Source organism: Falco rusticolus, chromosome 6 (genome assembly GCF_015220075.1).
Source record: "Falco rusticolus isolate bFalRus1 chromosome 6, bFalRus1.pri, whole genome shotgun sequence".
NCBI lineage: Eukaryota > Metazoa > Chordata > Aves > Falconiformes > Falconidae > Falco > Falco rusticolus.
The window spans coordinates 44,801,316-44,820,922 of NC_051192.1; the positions used below are offsets into that span (position 1 = coordinate 44,801,316).

At 40.0% G+C, this 19,607-nt stretch overlaps 1 protein-coding gene across 15 annotated transcripts in view; it reads left to right on the top strand.

Annotated features, from left to right (window-relative positions):
* The window catches only part of SYNE1 (spectrin repeat containing nuclear envelope protein 1), a 317,571-nt gene that overhangs the window by 204,495 nt on the left and 93,469 nt on the right, over window positions 1-19,607 (top strand). For 12 of the 15 annotated variants that reach the window (XM_037391919.1, XM_037391908.1, XM_037391920.1 and 9 more), the window contains 8 exons: window positions 361-543; window positions 1,752-1,895; window positions 5,210-5,404; window positions 6,455-6,595; window positions 12,689-12,856; window positions 13,707-13,868; window positions 15,153-15,347; window positions 18,815-18,988. In XM_037391919.1, coding sequence (XP_037247816.1) covers window positions 361-543; window positions 1,752-1,895; window positions 5,210-5,404; window positions 6,455-6,595; window positions 12,689-12,856; window positions 13,707-13,868; window positions 15,153-15,347; window positions 18,815-18,988 — 1,362 coding nt within the window. Of the gene's footprint in view, window positions 1-360; window positions 544-1,751; window positions 1,896-5,209; window positions 5,405-6,454; window positions 6,596-8,243; window positions 8,259-12,688; window positions 12,857-13,706; window positions 13,869-15,152; window positions 15,348-18,814; window positions 18,989-19,607 lie in introns of those variants that run through there. The other 3 variants (XM_037391913.1, XM_037391917.1, XM_037391921.1) reach the window with 3 other exon arrangements.

Genomic DNA, 19,607 nt, shown 5'->3' on the forward strand with positions numbered 1-19,607 from the left:
GCATAAATGACATCTATTCTGCTTTGATTTGTGGATTTTTGTAAAAAATTTTTTCCAAACATGTTAACAGAAATGTTTTGTACTTATACACTAAGAAATAGGTACTACTGTGCTTTTTCATGAATTATTTTTATTCCTATTCTATGGGCTTTTTGCTTAACAAATATTTAAAAGAATGCTTATTTCAGAATGAGCAACTCCAGAGAAAGCATATCCAGATCGTATTCAATTTAGAAAATAGATAGTCAAATTTGTTTGGTTTAGTGCTTGAATTGATCATTATTTTTCTTTCACTGCATGAAATGCTCTGGGAGTTCTGCAAAACTGGCTTACTGTGGCACTGACTAACTTTGTTTCTAGCATCTTTTGTCTGAAATGGAGTCACTGAAGCCAAAAGTTCACGCAGTCCAAGTATGTCAGAGTGCCCTGAGGATTCCCGAAGAGGTGGTCACTGGCCTGCCAATGTGCCACAGTGCCCTCCGGCTTCAGGAGGAGGCCAGCCGCCTGCAGCACACTGCCATTCAGCAGTGTAACATCATGCAGGCAAGTATAACTCCAGCCCATAAATTACTCAGAGTAACTTGAACAGTGCCATACAACTTGTGATGAAAACAGAGAATTTCATACCGCTGTGCATTCCTCTTTTCCATGTTGTCCCATTAGGGAGTTCCCCACTAAACCTGCATGGTTTTGGAGGTTTTAACATTCACGATCATGTTAATTGATTATTTACTCATCAGACTCATCTTGGTTCCCTTCTCTTGCTAAGTTTTTTTTAATGCTGTTAGGGTTAACTAAACAAATAGCTAATATATAATTGTATGCAGATTAATTTTATAATATATATAATCAGTTAACGACACTAGTATATTGTTACATCAACTGTGTATAATGATTGCATAAAAACTACTGAGTTAATGAAATAGCTTTCTAGGATAAAAATAATGATATTTTTCTCTTTATTTAAAATGTGTATTTTCTTTGTCATTTTGGAGTCCATCATCTTTAAAATTTGCATTTTCAAATTTTGCTAAATACAAGAAACCGAGGTTTAGTTTGATTGTTTGAATTCATAATTAAACATGTACAAGGTATTTCCAAAAAAGAACAGAATAAGCTTTTCTTTCCTGCTATTTAGCGATACAAAAATGCATAGTGAGCTCGGGTGCAACCACAGAGCTTCAAGTTACATAAAATAAATGTCACACTGAAAAGTTTTAAAAACAACTTAGACAAACTGCAGGTGAATTTATAATAGAACTGATGTTACACTGGTAGGATAATGGTCTGAATCAATCTTCATAGTTATCTCCCAGTTTTATTTTCTGTAAAATCTGATTTTTTCCTATAGTGTTTCCACTTCATAAATGGAGACTTGAAGTGTAAAAGCAGATGAAAATGCTTTATAGTAAACCCACGAGACTAGGCAATGCTATCTTTTGGTGGGTATGTTTTGTGCAGACACTTGTGGAAGAAGTAGTTCTAGCTCCTTCTATTGGGTGTCTAAAACATCATGTTATGTGAACTGTTTTTTGGAGATAGTTAAATAAATGAAACCATTGAATTCATTGCAGTTCACAATATTTCTGAATGGACTTTCTCCTGACTGTATTCGAGCTTTGTTTATCCAGATGCAAGTGCCAGTTAGATGTATGTTTGCTCCACTTTAGAAGGGGGATCAGTCATCCTTGGACTAAGTAATTATTTATTTTCATGTACACACTCAAGTTATTTTTTTTTCCCCTCTCTAGGAAGCAGTGGTTCAGTATGAGCAATATGAGCAAGAAATGAAACATTTACAGCAAATGATAGAGAGTGCCCATCGTGAGATCCAAGGCAAGCCAATAGCAACCAGCAACATACAGGAGCTCCAGGTCCAGATTTCACACCATGAGGTAGGAGAGCCAAAATGAACATGGGCTCAATGGCAGTTCATTGACACCCAAAAATTTTCTTCATAAGCAATGGTCATAAATTAGCTGAGTAGCTTTTGAGACTTACTCAACTAGCCTTGAGCAGATAAGACTTAATACGAGATAGGAAAATCATGCTATTAGTATAGTGTGGAGTATTAATTTGTTTATTCAGTTAGATACATCTTAATCTCCAGGCAACATTATGACAAACAAAAGCACTGCACAGTTAAGGGACTTAACATAGGTACTTGACTGAGAAATGTCCCAGAAGTCAATGTTAGGTGATCACTTCTAGTTCAGTGATACTTACATATATATAAAAAACTATATATGTATCTATGTATATATATCCTAAAGCACTTACTCATTTCCATCCTAGTAACATTTTGTGAAAGAACACCAAGGAACTTGAATCATAGGAAAACCACCGTAGATTTGGAGGAAAACTCTGTGACATTTGCTTCAAAGGCTTCTTTTAAAGTAATTGTTGGGAAGAGTTTTGTCCTATGTAGTTACAGGTCCTGCCCTCAAACTCATTGACCATTAGCCCTTGAATGAGTTGGAATAGCCTCATGGGAGCTCCTGCCCTTTCCCTTTCCCATGTCTTCTTTTTATTTCTTGGGATAGAAAATGCACCACTGATCTCTCTGTGTCACTTGGCACCAGATGGCACCATTTCTTTACCTTTGAATTACAGCATTTATGCTATTATGTAATGTAACATAATGTTATATGTGTTGCTCATTTTCTAGCCTGTTACAAAAGTTAGTATCAATGCAGAGCAGTTTGCTTAAACACTTCTGGGTTTTTTAGTACTGAATTAATAATGCTACTATTTTCTATTCAAATGTTCTGGAACAGCAAATGCAGGAGAGTGACTTCAGCCGTTACAGGGTAATATTGCTGCAGGAAGGAATGATGCTGCAGGGAGAAATGAATTAAAAATGGGGTAGCATCTGCATTTGAACAAGTTCAGTAGCTAGGAGGCTTCTCAACGTCTGCAGGAAGACAGCAGCTTTACTCTTGCAATGTTAGAATCAAGCAGAGTGGACAGGTTTCATACTTGCAAGCTTTCCGCATTTAGGGGTAAGGAGTTTTGAAAGACTGAGAGATGCATATTTTTGTCTCATATTTTGTCGTCTAAATACCCGTGGAAAATACAGCATAAAAGGGATATATTGAACCCTATATTATTGTGCTGTTTCAAAAAGCAAGTCTGTAAAGATGTTTGAGTGTTATTAATTTAAGAAAACATCAATTACCAGGTTCCCTGTTGAAGCCTGCCCAAACAAGAACTTAAAGGGACATTTGTAGTAGCTATATTTAGAACTAAAATAAGAGGAAGAACGTAGAAGAAAAGGATACCCTGATTTGTAGGAAGCTTGTGTTACGGTGCATATGTGTGTTTACTGAATTGTGTTTTTTTAGTCTTTCAGTTAAGAACGTGGGCAAGTATCTCTATACTTGTGAATTATTTTAATGGATAATACAGTACCTCATAGGATATTGCTTTTATAAGTCACTTTATTTTTTTCACAATCATATTTTTGCCTCCTTTTCTTTTTCTTTGTTTTCAGTTGAGAAAGGTATGTTAGGTACTCAGTGCATTGGACAATAATGTCACAAATGTTATTGTATCTTGGTAACATTGATGGAGTTAAATCAGTATATTGAATGACAATAATTTCCTACTGGACCTCAGAGATGTCATTCATTGAGCATTAGTGAATGAGTGGTACTTGCCAAACAGAGCAGATAACTATTCCAGCTGCTAGACATTGAAGTTATGGCTTCATTTGATTGCGGTTTGGTTTTCAATTGATCTAGTTGATGTTTTATACTCAAGACTTTGTTTAAGGCTTCGAGCTCCAAGAGAACTCCTTTTGTTGCTGGTATGACAGTGACCAGGTACCGCTGAAACCCAGGCAGTAAAATGTCATCCTCAGTCTTTGTGCTGCTTCCATTTCTAACTTTGTGTTTCTTTCTGACTTTACTGCACTGTGATTTTAAGGAAATGGTTTCCTGAAAATGTTACACAACCAAAAAAAATGTTTTCATGTTACCAGCCTGAAGCAGTAATCTTAATTACTTTTTAAAATATATTGTAATTATTTATTATTATAGCTACTCAGTCTTGCAACTTCTGTTGCTGTTTTTCCTTGAAAATTTGTAATTGTTGAAGAAATAAAAGCAGATATAAAAACAAAGCAGAAACATATTCAAATGCATAATCACTGATTTAGCAGGCAAGCTTATACAAATGCTGTTTTAACTTTCTAGATCAAAATTCTATCATGTTATGGAGCCTCTAGGGAGACAGGAACAATAACTTTGGCAGAAATGTGAAAATCTTCCACCATTTTTTTATTTTAAGTGTATTAATTTAAAGCTTTGAAACTGGACAGTGAACTGGGCAGCAGTACAGGGTAGGAGAGAAGTCAGTTTCTAAGGCTATTGTTTTCCATCTTTCTTCTCTGATTAAACTTAAACTTATGATGGTGTTTGGCCATGCAGATAGACCGTTTCATGGCCATAGAAAACCAATACTTTAAAAAAAACCTGTGCTTTAGGTCAGATTCCCCAGCTTTTTTTAAGAAAGTTTAGTACGGAGTGCAGCTCAGCTTTAACTCTGAAGACTGACACAAAACCAAAATAAGATTAAAATACAGCTTATCCAAACATTGCAAAAAACAATCCAGCCTGCATTTAATCTTATTATGTGACTGTTCCTATCACATTTGATCTTGTTAGACCCTGTGAGTTATTGTTTGAACAATTCATTCTTTCTGGCGAGCGCTGAATGGGCTTTTTTTTTTACAGCTGCGGTTACCGCATGACCTCATTTCCATGGCACGCTCCGTGCAGAGGAGCTTCGTTTTCCTCAGAGAAATGGAAATAGGACAGGGAAGAAAAATAGGACAGGAAGAGGGAGAGACGTCGCCCTTTGCAGCAGCCTGGAGCCCACAGACTGTGTCAGGCTCGGGCTGGGTGCAGGCGCGCCTTGTCCCGCCCTCCCCTCCGCAATGCACAGCGCTCTCCGCAGGCAGCGCTTTCCGGCGCGGCCCCAGCGCGCCGCGCGCTCTCCGCAGGCAGCGCTCTGCGGTGCGGCCCGGCGCAGCCCGCCCCTTCCCTCCGCGGGCGGCAGGCTGGTGCGGTGCCCGGGGGCAGCGCTGGGATGGGCCCGGCTGGGCCCGCCGGGGAGAGCGCGCCTTTGCCACGAAAGCTGAAATGCTGCGGCGCCTGTGGCCTTTATGGGCAGGCTCTGCATTAGGGGAAAAAATATGTTTCCTCAGGAGCTGGCTCAGAAGATCAGAGGATACCAGGAGCAAATTGCTTCCTTGAATTCGAAGTGCAAGATGCTGACAATGAAAGCAAAACATGCCACCATGCTGCTGACAGTGACAGAAGTGGAGGGGCTTTCAGAGGGAATGGAGGAGCTGGATTCAGACCTGCTTCCAGCACACCCCACTCACCCCTCGGTGGTTATGGTAAGGAATGCATTACTCTCCATACAGCTTATCCGAGCTGCTTGCTGCTGCAGCGTTGCCATGCTCCTGTGTAGCAAATTGCTGCAGCTCACAGCTATATTTTGCTTTTGAAATGGCTGAAGTGTGGCAAATCAAACAAGTTGCAGCTTCCCCTTACTGTATTTTGCTTTATATGGGTTTTCAAGATTGTTGATAAAGGATGAAGTAATTTAACAGACGAACAGCGGAAGTTGTCTGTAACAGGATGCAAATAAAGTGCTTTTTTGTGGCTGTCAGCATGCACGAGCAAACACTAAGAAACTACTGAATTGCAGTAATAAGATAAAACCAGAATAAATATTATCTTGCAGTGTGTAGGGTTTACACACCATGTTTTTAAATCTCTTAAGATGTTGATGTGATAATTGACATTATGCTGCTATATTCTCAGATGGGAGTGTTGGAAATGAAAGCTGGCAAAGTACTGCCATAGGCCTCACATTTGGATTACTCTGCTTTTGTTTGTTTCTGTCTGGGTCTCATTACAAACATACTGCTGGTGCTGTTGGGATCTGAGTCAAAATAGAGTGCAGATTTCAGGATTTATCACTGTATAACAGCATTGGGGAAGCAAGAAAAGTATGTTGCTACTGTATTCTGTGTATTCTATATTTCAAGTCTATTCCATGCTGTTCTATCCAGGCCTGGATACTGAGGCCAATGCAGCGTTATTTTGTGGCTCTCCATAGTACTTACATATGAAACAATGATTATATTAAAAGACGTTTAGGCAAACTCTATTTGTTATTATTAAGTTCCTTGCTATACATTTGCTTTTAAATTCATCAGGGTACACGGGAGTGTGTTCATACTGAAGTATGACAAGTAAATGAGACTATTGATTCAATCAGATTTTTAAACTGGTAAATGTAAAAGCATGAAAAGGACTAAATAATGTCATGGTAGTTCTGGCCATGTTTGTGTTTCTTGTTTTGATATCAGTATAAGTCAAACCTAAGCTGAGGTAACTGATTTTCTTCCTGTGCTCTGGGGTTGCTTTTCCTGTGGCAGATGACTGCTGGTCGCTGTCACACGCTGCTCTCCCCTGTCACTGAGGAGTCTGGGGAGGAGGGAACCAACAGTGAGATTTCTTCTCCACCTGCCTGTCGCTCTCCCTCACCTGTGGCTAATACAGATGCTTCTGTTAACCAGGTACCTCCCTCTTGGCATTCGTTCTACTTTTATCTCAGACATGCATGATTCCATTCCACAAATGGTTTATTTAATCCTCTGGAAAAATATTTACATATAGCTCCAAGGAACTGAGGCTTAACTTCTAACCTAACTGAACCTTCGGGTTGTAGTTCAAAATGGATACAGACACTGACTTCTGATTCAAAAATGTATAAATCTGGTTTTACAGCTATTCACTGTTCTTAAAAATAAATTTTAAGTGACAATTACAAAGCTCTTCCATGTGACTACTATTTTCCATTTATAACTTAATTTTCTCAGTAGTACTCAATGGAATTTTGCATCCTGAGAAAATATGCAGTTTTGTGCCCCCCTTAATAAAACATTGCATTATGTCCATATACGTCTGTCTTACTGTACATTGTAGTGTTGAAGTCACTATCTGATACTTTCTACTTAATACCATTTCAAGTATTAACTTTCATGTATTTTTTTCCCCATGTGGTGTTCATTCCATACTTTCCATGACAGTCCATTTTAAGTGCTAGTGAGGTAGATCAGTGAAATCACTGAAGTTAGATTTTTAAATCAAAACTGAGGGCTCTTGCACTTTTAATGGGAGGAAGTGTGCATCAGCATTCATTAAAAAAGCAAGCAGTGAACCAGCATGCTGAGCATCATGCATGTGAAAGCACACATAAAAGCTTTAGAAGTTAAGTTTTAGAAGTTTAGAAATGAGCCTTAGGAGTAGTCACCACCTCACTGAGCTCATCATGTTGTGGGTTTTGTGGTTGTTTTCTTGGTTTTGCATTTGTGACTGCTTCCAAAATCGACCACTGCAGACTTCAAGGGTAGAGTGTGTTGCGTTGCATTGCTGAGTAAAATTAGGAAAGTCTGAACAAGATGTCTGTTGATTCCTTCCACTGATTTCAAGGATGCATATGTTGCTATAGAAGTTGCTAAGTATAAGTGATTTATATTCATGAGCTGATGTGAGAAAGAATACTAAGGTGAGATAGTAAGAATGGTGAAAAAATCTTCAACAGCTCTATAAAAATTTTATATAATGCATTATAAGGATTTTTCTGGTGTTCCATCATTTCAGATAATCAGAACTTTCCCAGTAAAATTTACTTATAGTTGAAAAGCAGCTATACATTTCAGCACAAAAATCTCATGACAGTGTTAATCGGTGAAAAAGGATGAAGAGCAGCTTGCTTCCTAATAAACAAGACCAATGTCAGTTCATTACATTTCTCTGAAAATGTAAAACCAAGCTAACAACTCCAGTAACTAATAATAAGGAAACCCCAGTGAAGGTGCTGTTGTACCATGAACTGACACTAAAATGCAGGTTTTAGAACCTGTGATTTACTAGGACAAAATTGAACAAAAAAATGATGTCTTTCATGTAGCAGAAGATCTTAAATTTGATCTTTAAAATATCATAAAATTGATGGTGTTATAATAATCTAAAAAAATTACAGATGAAGGTTTCTTCAGTGTGGTTAATGTTGAAACAAACTGCATGTACTAAACAGTAGGCGGAAGAACATTCCAAAATGCAGTGGTTTACTTACAAAATACTTAGGTTCATACTCAGATGAGACTAAAACTAAAGAAGCTATGAAACTACCAGTGCTGATCACGATGAGTGCCCAGGGAGACTTCAGGAAAGAAGGTTGGTTAAAAAAATATATGCTAGAGATTAGTGAATTAGAAGCTTAAATGTAAGTTGAAAATATTTTGTATTCAATGAGACTCAGCAAAACTGATTTCGAAATATTTTGGTTTAAAAAGTAGCCAGTGTTCAGAGAAATAAATTCTCACAGGAAAATCGTCTGCAAAGTACCAGAAAAACATGTGAACAGGAACTCCAGGAAAAAAACTAAAAGCTCTTAGGAAGTAAGGGTTGAGGAGGGAAAGGTTGGGTGTTAAGACTGTTTTTAAATTAATCCCTAATAATCTTTATACAGTCTTTCATCAGGGTTTCATAGTATCTCTTAATAGTGAAATGCAGTTAGTCTGAATTCAGACATCTGTGCACTATTTTTACATCACTAACAGGTAATGATAATATAAAACCAGTGCCAACGACATATTAGTGAAAATACTGGCTCTACGTATTGAAATAGATTAAAATAACTATAAATACAAGAACATGAGAGTTCTAGCACTAGTGTAAATTAACAGTTGCCCAGGTTGTTTGTTTTATACTGGAACTCCTCTAAAAATAATGTGATGGTGGGAAATATAAAAATGTTAATTTTAAGAAGACTGAGGAATTTCATAGTATATAATATTTTGGCAATAGATAATAGTCCTTCAGTTTATTCTGATATATATTTCATATATATATGATATATATAAAATAACAGTTTATTCTGATATATAGCAAAATCAGACACTTCATCTGTGCTGTAGTACTGAAGAAGAATCCTTTGGGGCTAAAACTTCTCAAGATACAGTTGATTAAAATTTGGCACATTTTTTAAAACTTGTTTTCCAGATACACAGTGCAGAGCAGTTGAACTGGAAAACCTGAAGTGTTGACACAAAGCCTTGAAGGCCACAGCTAATTGTGTAATTCAAGTCTTCAGCACTGGGTCGCTGTCAATGTCTTTCTATCTTCTTCTTCTACACAGCCTACTTAATCATTCTTTTTCCTTCCCTTATGAAAACCCATCTAGGGTGCAACAGTCCTTGTTAAATATCTTCTGGAATCTAAACGCACCCTTTGCCCTTACATCCTATTGAGTGCTGTTCATTGGCTAATTTTCATAAAAACGTGCATTAGATGTTAGGGCCTTTATAGGGGCAACAAAATCTGTTACTTCTAAGAACATCTGGATTCACACCACCATCATGTGAAAGCTCTGCCAAAAAACCCTGCAATGTTCTATGCTCCAGAAAGTAGCTGAAAAGATGGGGAAGGATTGCTTTTCCCTCTCTGTAATAGCAAGTCCTTTATTCTGGAAACCGTGATTAAGAAGTCTCAAAAGCACAGCTTTTTTGTTGGCCTTGAGAGAGGACTAGCTAAGGGATGGAGAGTAGCTGCAGACAAAATGAGAAGTTGCCTGCACTGGTGCAATTTTTCACTGCAACTTGGAAAGATGGCTTGTGATCAGAGAAAAAATCCTGAAATTGCAGTACTGAGTGCTGTTCTAGGCTGTTACTTATTCCCTGTTGGCTCTTTGACATTATGAGCACTTTCATCATTAAATTTTTCAAGTTTCCCAATTATTGCCTTTGAAAGAATTACCTTCTTTGACACTTTTGGTCAGTGTGATGGGAGTAACCTGGCTTCAATGCTTTTCCAGAGCTTGTTTGGTTTTGTTCACATATGATATTAGATAACGTATTGAAATAGCATTGGGAAATAAAGATTCTGCTCCAAATCAGGATCCTAATTATACTCTGAGCTCTGCTACTTCAGAAGTAGTCTGGTTTAGTACCTAAACAGAATTGCAGAATGGTTGAGGTTGAAAGGGATGTCTGGAGGTCATCTGGTTCCAACCCCCTTCCTCAAGTTGGGCCACATACAACAGGTTTTCCAGGACTATATGCAGGTGACTTTTGAGTATGTCCAGGGATGAAGACTGCAAAAATTTCCTGGGCAGCTTGTCCCAGTGCTCAGTCATTCCCTCACAGTAAAAAAATCTTTCCTGATATTCAGAGGGAACCTCCTGTGTTTCAGTTGTGCATGTTACCTCATGTTCTGTCACGGGGCACCACAAAAAGATCCTGGCTGTACCTTCTTTGCACCTTTCCTTCAGGTATAGAATAGAATCACAGAATCCTTTAGTTTGGAAAGGACCTTTAAGATCAAGTCCAACCATTAACCTAGCACTGCCAAGTCCACCACTAAACCATGTCCCTAAGTGACACATCTGCAGGTCTTTTAAATGCCTCCAGGGATAGTGACTCAACCACCTCCCTGGGCAGCCTGTTCCAATGCTTGACAACATTCTTGGTGAGACATTTTTCCTAATACCCACTTTTAAACCTCCCCTGGCACAACTTGAGGCCGTTTCCTCTTGTCCCATCACTTGTTACTCAGGAGAAGAGACCAACACCCACCTCACTACAGCCTCCTGTCAAGCGGCCATAGAGAGTGACAAGGTCCCCCCTGAGCCTCCTTTTCTCCAGGCTAAACACCCCCAGTTCCCTCAGCTGCTCCCCATCAGACTTGTGCTCCAGACCCTTCCCCAGCTCCGTTGCCCGTCTCTGGACACGCTCCAGCACCTCAGTGTCTGCCTTGCAGTGAGGGGCCCCAACCTGAACACAGGGTTCCAGGTGCGGCCTCACCGGTGCCGGGTACAGGGCGGCGATCACTGCCCTCGTCCTGCTGGCCACACTGCTTCTGACACCAGCCAGGACACTGTTGGCCCCCTTGGCCACCTGGGCACGCTGCTGGCTCATGCTCATGGCTGTCACCCAGCACCCCCAGGCCCTTTCCCACCAGGCCCTTTCCAGCCGCTCTGCCCCAGCCTGTAGCGCTGTGTGGGGCTGGTGTGACCCAGGTGCAGGAGCCAGCACTGAGCCTTGTTGGACGTCATAGAATTGCCCTCAGCCCATCGGTCCAGCCTGTTCAGGTCCCCCTGCAGAGCCTTCCTGCCCTCAAGCAGATCAACACTCCCACACAACTTAGTGTCATCTGCAGACTTCTTGAGGGTGCACTCCATCCCCTTGTCCAGATCATGGATAAAGATACTGAACAGAACTGACCCCAGTACTGAGCCCTGGGGAACATTATTTGTGACCGGTTGCCAACATGATTTAACTCCATTCACCACCACTCTTTGGGAATTTGTATCTATACACATTTAACGTTTGCAGTACAGCAAATGGTCTGCAGTCTGGTTGGTAGACACAGCTCTGTAAGCTGCCAACCAAAAGGCACTTAGTTTTCGCTCAGTCACGTGGCTCAACATGCTGAATTTTCCTCCCGATCATACAGGGTCAGGAAAGAAGAAATTTGAAATGATTGGAGGAGGATTTTCTAAGTACACTTTTCAGTAGTTTATAAGCAACTTTTCATGCAAATATTGTGATAACTCATAGAGGTCCCTGAAAGGAGGGCTTGGGCCAACCTAACAGAAATCACTGGAAAATCTCTTACTAATTTCACGGGCAGCAAAACTGTGTCTTAAAAATTCCATCACGAGCATTTACAAATTCAAAATTATTGAGGAAACTGGACAACAGCTGCTGTGTTGCTTGGTCTGGAGCATAGTTCACCAAGTGGGGCTACGAAGTCAGAAGAAGGAAGACTGCAGAATTTTTCACCATCCAAATAGGTGTAGTGGTAACAGTCACACATGGTTTCAGTTTTCAATAATCCTTGTCATTAAATCTGCTTTCTTGACTTAAATGTAGATACTGTGCATGTTTCCTTACTTTTACATTTTCTATAGACCTTTTTCATTGTCCACCTGCAATAGTTGAAGGAATTCCCGTACACTAAGTATAGAAATTTTGCTGAGAAACAGTTCTGTCCTGCATTTTCAACAGTAATTTGAACATTTGCCAATTTTCCTTAGCATGTTTGGTCTCTTCTCCCACTGTCTTTTCTAAGTTCAGAGTACCCGTTTGTTTGAAGGCTTACTATAAGCTAGTGCCTCATATTCTTTCTTACATCATTGACTAGTCCTTCAGCATATTCTTTTTTGGTTCTTCTGTTGCCTTCTCTGTGCTAGTGTTTGTTAGAGTGATATTCTTTGTCATCTACAGTACCATAACCCACTGTCTGTTGTGGTGGGTTTCCCCCATGTGTAGTTGTGATGATGCTACAACAACACTCCCACTTGGACCACTCCCCTCATGCTTTTCCATGTCTGTCTAGAGTTGCCTCCTGTACCTCTGAGCTAATATGAACATGAAAAATTTGCATCCACAATCTTCATTATAGTGAAGCTCCAAACCATACTCGGTATACTACTATTAAATACTTATTTATTGTGTTACTCAGAGTTTTCCTGGTGATTTTTCGCTTTGTGGGTTTTATTTTCATGGATATATGCAGTAGGGCAGTATGTGGGGTGTGAGGTGGCGGGTGTTTACACAGTGTAATTTGTTTAGAAAGTGCAATAATGTGCTTCATGCTTTTAGGACATTGCTTATTACCAAGCCTTATCTGCTGAACAGTTGCAGACAGAAGCTGCTAAAATTCAACCCAGCACTTCAGCCTCCCAGGAGTTTTATGAACCAGGCTTAGAATCAGCTGCTAGTGCCAAATTAGATGATTTGCAGCGTTCTTGGGAAACTCTGAAAAATGTGGTAAGTCTTCATCTGGAGGGTTCAAAATAATCAGCTAGATTGTAAGGAATAAGATGTAAAGAACTGGCTTAGCTAATATTCTTCTCCACAATTCTTGGTTTTCAGGTGGTAACAAGAATTAGTTAGTTGTGATGGGATATTATCTTTGTTCTTTGTTTGATAGCCTGTGCAGGGTAGACCTCCATTAAGAAAAAAATCAGGTCATTAATGCTGATAATTACCTTCAGAAACATTGGCTATTGTCAGACTATATTCCATAACCTAACAGGGAAGTCCACTTATGCCAGATGAGTTGGCAAAAAAGACCCAAGAATCCAGTTTCTCCAAATACTGAGCCAACTTAACGCATTTTCGCATAGTAGTGCGGTGTAATCGTTCAGTGATGTATGAAAATGGTCAAAGTTTTGATTGTATGCTATAAATTTTAATTCTTTTGTGGCATAGTAAGAACTGTGTTTCTAGCAAATAGTGTACATCCATATGTTTCAGTGCATAAGATCTAAAAAAAGGCATGAGAATGTGCCTAGGTTTTCCCTGCTTATTAGACTCCATTTTTTGCAGTCACAGAACCTAGAATTTGGCTGATGATATTTAAATAGATACATATTTTTAATATTACAGAATCATAGAATAATTCAGGTTGGAAAAGACCTTTGAAATCATCAAGGCCAACTGTTGAATGGATATTTTGTTTTTATGATTTATACTCTTTAAAACTTTAATCAAGTTTTTGGTTTTAATCTCGTAAGCCTAGGGAAGTACGAAGATGACCTCGTAAGCCTAGGGACATATGAAGAAAAAGCAGATTCTGTGTCAGAGGTCAGAATGTATATTTTCCATTCCTCTTCAGATCAGTGAAAAGCAGCGCACACTCTATGAAGCCCTTGAGCGTCAACAGAAATACCAGGACACACTCCAGTCTATATCCACAAAAATGGAGACTATTGAGATCAAACTAAATGAAAGTCTGGAATCAGCCAAAAGCCCGGAGAGCCAGATGGCCGAACATCAGGTAGAAACTTAACATGTGAGAAATAGAGGGAGGGCATGCGTTATCTGTGTATCTTTAGTTCCCTTTTTTTAGATAGTAGTGTTCTTCATGGCTGATGACTCAAAAACATGTATTAGTTGTATGAACCTTCTCTCTTAACTGTGTCTTGCCTTTCTGGACTTCCTGCTGTTCTAAAGATGGTGTAATGGGGATTCTTTTAAGAAGTAGCCTTTTAAGAAAGTAAAATAGACCATAAGAGTTTGTCCTGGCAAAATTTTCACCAAAATCTTTTTTTCAAGATTGCGTTCAGTGGCACCTATTCATGCTGTTCTTCAGCATCAGTGCTACTAGTGTATATCGACTATGTATAATGTTTCTGTGTTTACTAAGATCATAACCGATACTGATGCATTGTAAATTGATCTAAATACAATCTTTGCCTTGTTAAACAAAATAAACAAAATAAACCAAAAGACACAAAAAATTGCCTCTCAAGGGAAGTCTTGAGAAATGATGCTCTGAATAATAAAAGAATACTTTATCCAGTAACCAATCTTGACACATGTCCAAGTTGTAATCCTCTAAGCCTTCTATCTGATAGCTTGAAACTATCTGGTGGGGCCAGTTCTCATTTCAGTAGGAACTCCATGACCTGAAAAGGGTAACATTTGGCTTTTGCAGTACTGTCTGATGTGCTGTGCATCTAATGTGTATGTATTATCAGGCATGAAGGTAAGGCATCTTCTGTAAGGTATTGGTAATGCAGCATCATTTTGTAGGTATCTTGGAAACTTTTTTATAGGATGAGAATGATAGGAGGAACTTTTACACCATGGAGTTAATCTCGATGTTTTCATCTATTGCTCTATGTTCTTTTCCAGTTAATAAGTTTCAGGATGGAAGCTAATTCATTTCCCTGTTTCTCTCACCGCACACTCGCTTAACTAACATTATCTTCACTGTATGTGCTAGAATACCCTGCAGAAAAATTGATGGAAGAATAAATCTGTATGTATAATGTTTTCAAAAGAATTCCGTCTCATGATACATTTGAAATTTAAGATAAGTAATGAAATCAGTTTTTCAGTTATCAGATGCATGGTCCTAGCTTAAGCATCTAAAAGCAGGACCCAGTCCTTCCGAATTCTGACTCTACCAAACCAGCAGTGATATACAGTACTTTGCTTTCATCATGCTCCCTTGAGACAGTCATCTTGAAATTTGTGTTAAACCTGTGCCTCCTGAGGCACTTTCTTCTCACTCATAAATGAAATGAATACTTTCTCTGCTCTCATTTCTAAATAGGCTTTGATGGATGAGATTTTAATGTTACAAGAAGAAATCACTGAGCTTCAGACATCATTAGCCCAGGAGCTAGTTTCAGAACCACTGGATGCAGAAGCTGCTGATCAGCTGGCATTGCAGTCCACTCTCACAGTCTTGGCAGAACGAATGGCCACTATTCGAATGAAGGCATCGGGAAAACGACAACTATTAGAGGTACAAGAAAAAACCTTTTGGATCACATTCCAGATTTTGAGAGCCACTTTTGGCAGACGTGTACTTTCAACAAAGTCCATAGTCACCATTGAATGCTAATAATTTAAAAAGTCATTTTCAGTTCTGCTCATTTCTCAGAATTCCTTTGGCTAATAACTTACATTCTTTTCTAGCAAGACCCTCATCTGATGCTAGGTGATAACTAACCAGAAGGAACTTGGAAACACACTGTAGGTGTCATATTTTGGGTTTTTTTAATATCCACAAGAAGAAGTAATGAAGTGCAGGTATTAAAAGTCATGTTATCTGCAGTAAACTTTTGAAGAGTCACATGTCCAAACTGGGAGACCAGAGAAGGAGAAAGCTTAAAACAAGAAATAACACCTCTTCCAAACTGTTGCATTGTTGTCTACACTCATCTTCCCAGTGATTCACATGCAAACTTTTATTATGGAAGACGCACCCCTTTATTTCTTTGTCTACCAGCTTTACCAAAAATCCTTTAATACAAAGGTGATTTACATACAGGAATGTTGTGTATCTTATACAGGTGGGAAAATGCAGTCGTGCTAAAGCTGGCTACAGTTTGACTACTTTGAACACTGCAGGGCAGCTTTACTGCTGTACTACTAAGAACTGCAGCAGTGCATTCACAAAGACAGCAACTGCTGCCTTCATAATTTCCAGCATCAATTGATTCTGAAAGACTGAATGAGAACTGGCCCTATGGATCTAAACCATGGTGCTTAGTTGCCGACTGGGGTTAAACCATGACAGTGGGTCACAGGGAAGTCCCAGGGTGCATCAGCTGCATTAGTTCTGTGCAGTCACCTGAAATAGTGAATAGGTCCTTAGAAAATGTCTTTGTTATTCATAAAAAATAACACTAAGTTTTTCCTTTTTAGAACAAAAATAACTTTTACTTAAAAGGGAGTGGAAGTAGATCTTACTGTTTATAGCTTGCACCCCGTAAAGGATCCTAGAAACTTCTTGATAATATGTAGGAGGGGATGTTAACTAATAATTTCAAGATAATGCATGAATCAAATATACTACTCTTAACTGTGGTTAGGATTCTGACAGTTGCTTTGATACAATAGCACAAGTATGCCCCAATAATCCTGGCTAAGAAATAATGTGTACTATGTAGACAATATTCAGTAATTTTACCTGTGCCCTTTATAGCTCTGATTTCACAGATAAAATCTTCCAGAACACTGCAGGGCTGTAAATGTAGAAATACAGATAGAACAGGTAATGAAAACGTTTTGTTGTAGAGGGTGTGGGTTGGTAATATTGTTCTTTCTATGGACCTAATTTAAATAACTAGAGCTTGAGAGCCTTGTTCAGCTCTAGATTTTTGAGACACTTAACTATCATTGTTTATTAAATTATTCTAACATGTAATTAGTAATTTTTCCTTTAAAATTCAGAAAAGCTGTGCAACCACTTTCCTGTGAGGGATTTGCCCTGCACATACTGGTCTGATTTTCCTTGTAGAAGTGTGGTAGGTTGAACCTGGCCAGCAGCCAAACACCCACCCTCACTCCCCTCTCCTGTGGGATGGGGAAAAAATAGAAGGCAAGCAAAAAGACTCATGGATTGGGATAATGACAGCTTAATAAAGTAAGGAAAAGCTGTGCATGCAAGCAAAGGAAAATGAGGAACTTAGTCACTACTTCCCCATCAGCAGGCAGATGTTTAGCCACTTGCATGGAAAGCAGGGTCTCAGCACACGTGACAGTTGCTTGGTAAGGCAAATACCATAACCACAGATGCCCCCCTCTCCCCTCCTTTCTCTGAGCTTTTGTTGCTGAGCATGATCTCATATGGTACGGAGTATCACTTCAATCAGTTTAGGTCAGCTGTCCTGGCTATGTCCTTTTCCAGCTTTTTGCCCACCCTCAGCCTACTGGACTTTGTGAGGCGCAGTTGGAAAGAAAGCCTTAATGCTGTACAAGCACTGTTCAGCAATAGCCAAAACACTGCTATGTTATCAGCACAGTTTTAGCCACGGTTGCAAAGCACAGAACTGTACAGACTGTGATGAAGTTAACTACATCCCAGCCAGATCCAGTAGTCTTTTTTTTCCCCTTGTTCCGTACCATTTGCAGCATGCTTAGGTTCCACATTGTCTGATACATCTAAGTATCATCCTCTGGCCATCCCATTCTACCTGTTTCTTATTCCTGAAATCCCCTCTGCTCTTTCTAGAGCTCTGTATCTCTCTTGTACTGGGAAGCCCAGAACTGGACGCAGCGTTCCTGGTATGGACTCACCAGTGTTATGTAGAGGGGAAGGATAACCCTCAAACTGCTGACAACACTCCTTCTAATGCAGCCTGGGATACCATTAGCCTTTGCCACAGGGGCCCATTGCTGGCTCGTGTTCAATTTAGTATCCACCAGGAACCCCCCAGGTCCTTTTCTGCCAAGCTGCTTTCCAGCAGATTGGCCTCCAGCATATATACTGGCGCCTGGGATTGTTGCTCCCCAGGGGCAGGACTTCATAGTTCCCTTTGTTCAGCTTCATGAGGTTCCTGTCAGCCCATTTCTTCAGCCTGTCAGGGTCCATCTGGATGGCAGCACAACCCTCTGGTGTTTCAGCCATTCCTCCCATTTCATGTCATCCGTAAATATGCTGAGGCTTGTTACTGGTCTCTCACTAGACTTTGGGCCACTGATCACCACCCTTTGGGCCCAGGTGTTCAGCCAGTTGTCAAGTTCATATGGAACTACTAAAGAGTGAGCAAGCCTTGCTGATCATTCCCTGTCTGTTAAATGGATGGACCAGCTGACGGATGGCCCAGGGAGTCTGTGTTACTGCGGTGCCCTTGCTGCAGCAGCCATTGGAGCTTAATGTCCTTCCACACCCCACAGCCCAGGAATCCTCTGAGAGGCCAGACAATATAGGCAGCTCTTCAGTCTTCTCTTCACCCATGGTGGCTGCACCGAAGGTCCACTGGTTCTTTTGTTGGGTCCTTGAAATACCCTCTCGCACCTCTTTTGAGAGACAATAAGGCTAACAGCCTGCTGCTGTCAAAAAAGGCAAAGCTGCTGTCCTTTCCGTGCAGCCCACTCCCAGCTTGGTGGCCCCACGCATCTTTCTCCCTAAGCAAACATTGCTGTGCTAGCTGAGCAATCTGAATCGGAGGTGGGGGGGAACCCAAAGGAGAGCAGCAAGAGGAGGCAGAAAAGGCCTCATCTTTAGAGGCTGTAATAGCAAAGATCTAGTGAAGGAAGTAGAAATACAGTGACTGAACTGAAACAGAATTTCAGTCACCAGAAAAGCATGGTCATCGATTCAAAACAATAATATTTTGTAAGGGTTTCCAACTTACGAAAGACAGGGCTTATTATGGCATAAATACTATATAGAAGTTGTGAGAGACAGAGAGGGAAAAATTTTTAAAAGTGACGGTTGTGATGCATTTCCTTTAAAAAGTAAAATGCAATTTGTACCTCTAGGAAAAACTGAATGAGCAGCTGGAAGAACAGCGGCAAGAGCAGGCTCTTCAAAGGTACCGTTGTGAAGCTGATGAGCTTGACCACTGGCTACTCAATACCCGAGCAACGCTGGACACTGCTCTGGTTACTGCTGAGGAACCTATGGACATGGAAGCACAGCTGGTAGACTGTCAGGTAAAATTGCCAGTCCTGTAACATTGAGATGATCAGGCTGGACATAGCTTCATCTGAACGAAGAGACAAATACGGAGCATTAATCTTAAGACCTTTACTGAGTGGGATGTGCGAACATGTTAGTGGGGAAGAAGTTTCTGAGCTTGTTAGCACCTCATACATGCTCAGTTAACGTCATCCGTGAATCGTGAAATAAAATATAGCCTGTTCCTCATTACTTCAGTTAAAGACTAAAAACAGTGCTTTAGGCAGCAGATGTAAACGTAGCAGTAGGAAAACAAGATATCCTGACTGGAAGACCGCTGGAAGCTCCGCAACTTTCAGAGAGCATTTTGGTTTCGTTTAAAGGCCTAATACTTGCTTCACTTGCAGTTTTTGCTCCACTCAAGCTAGTCGTTGAACAGCTGACTTGATAGGTATGAAAACACCTGCAGTATACTTTCCTACTCCTCCTTTTCCAGCTGAATAACACACTTGCATTAGTAGTGGTGGCTGGGGCAGTGTAGTGCTTTCTTCACAAGTAATCCCTACATACATTCAAAATTGAAGTATAATAATGAGTAGTAACTGTTTTTATGAATATAATATTATTCAACCCAGAATACCAAAACAACTGAGG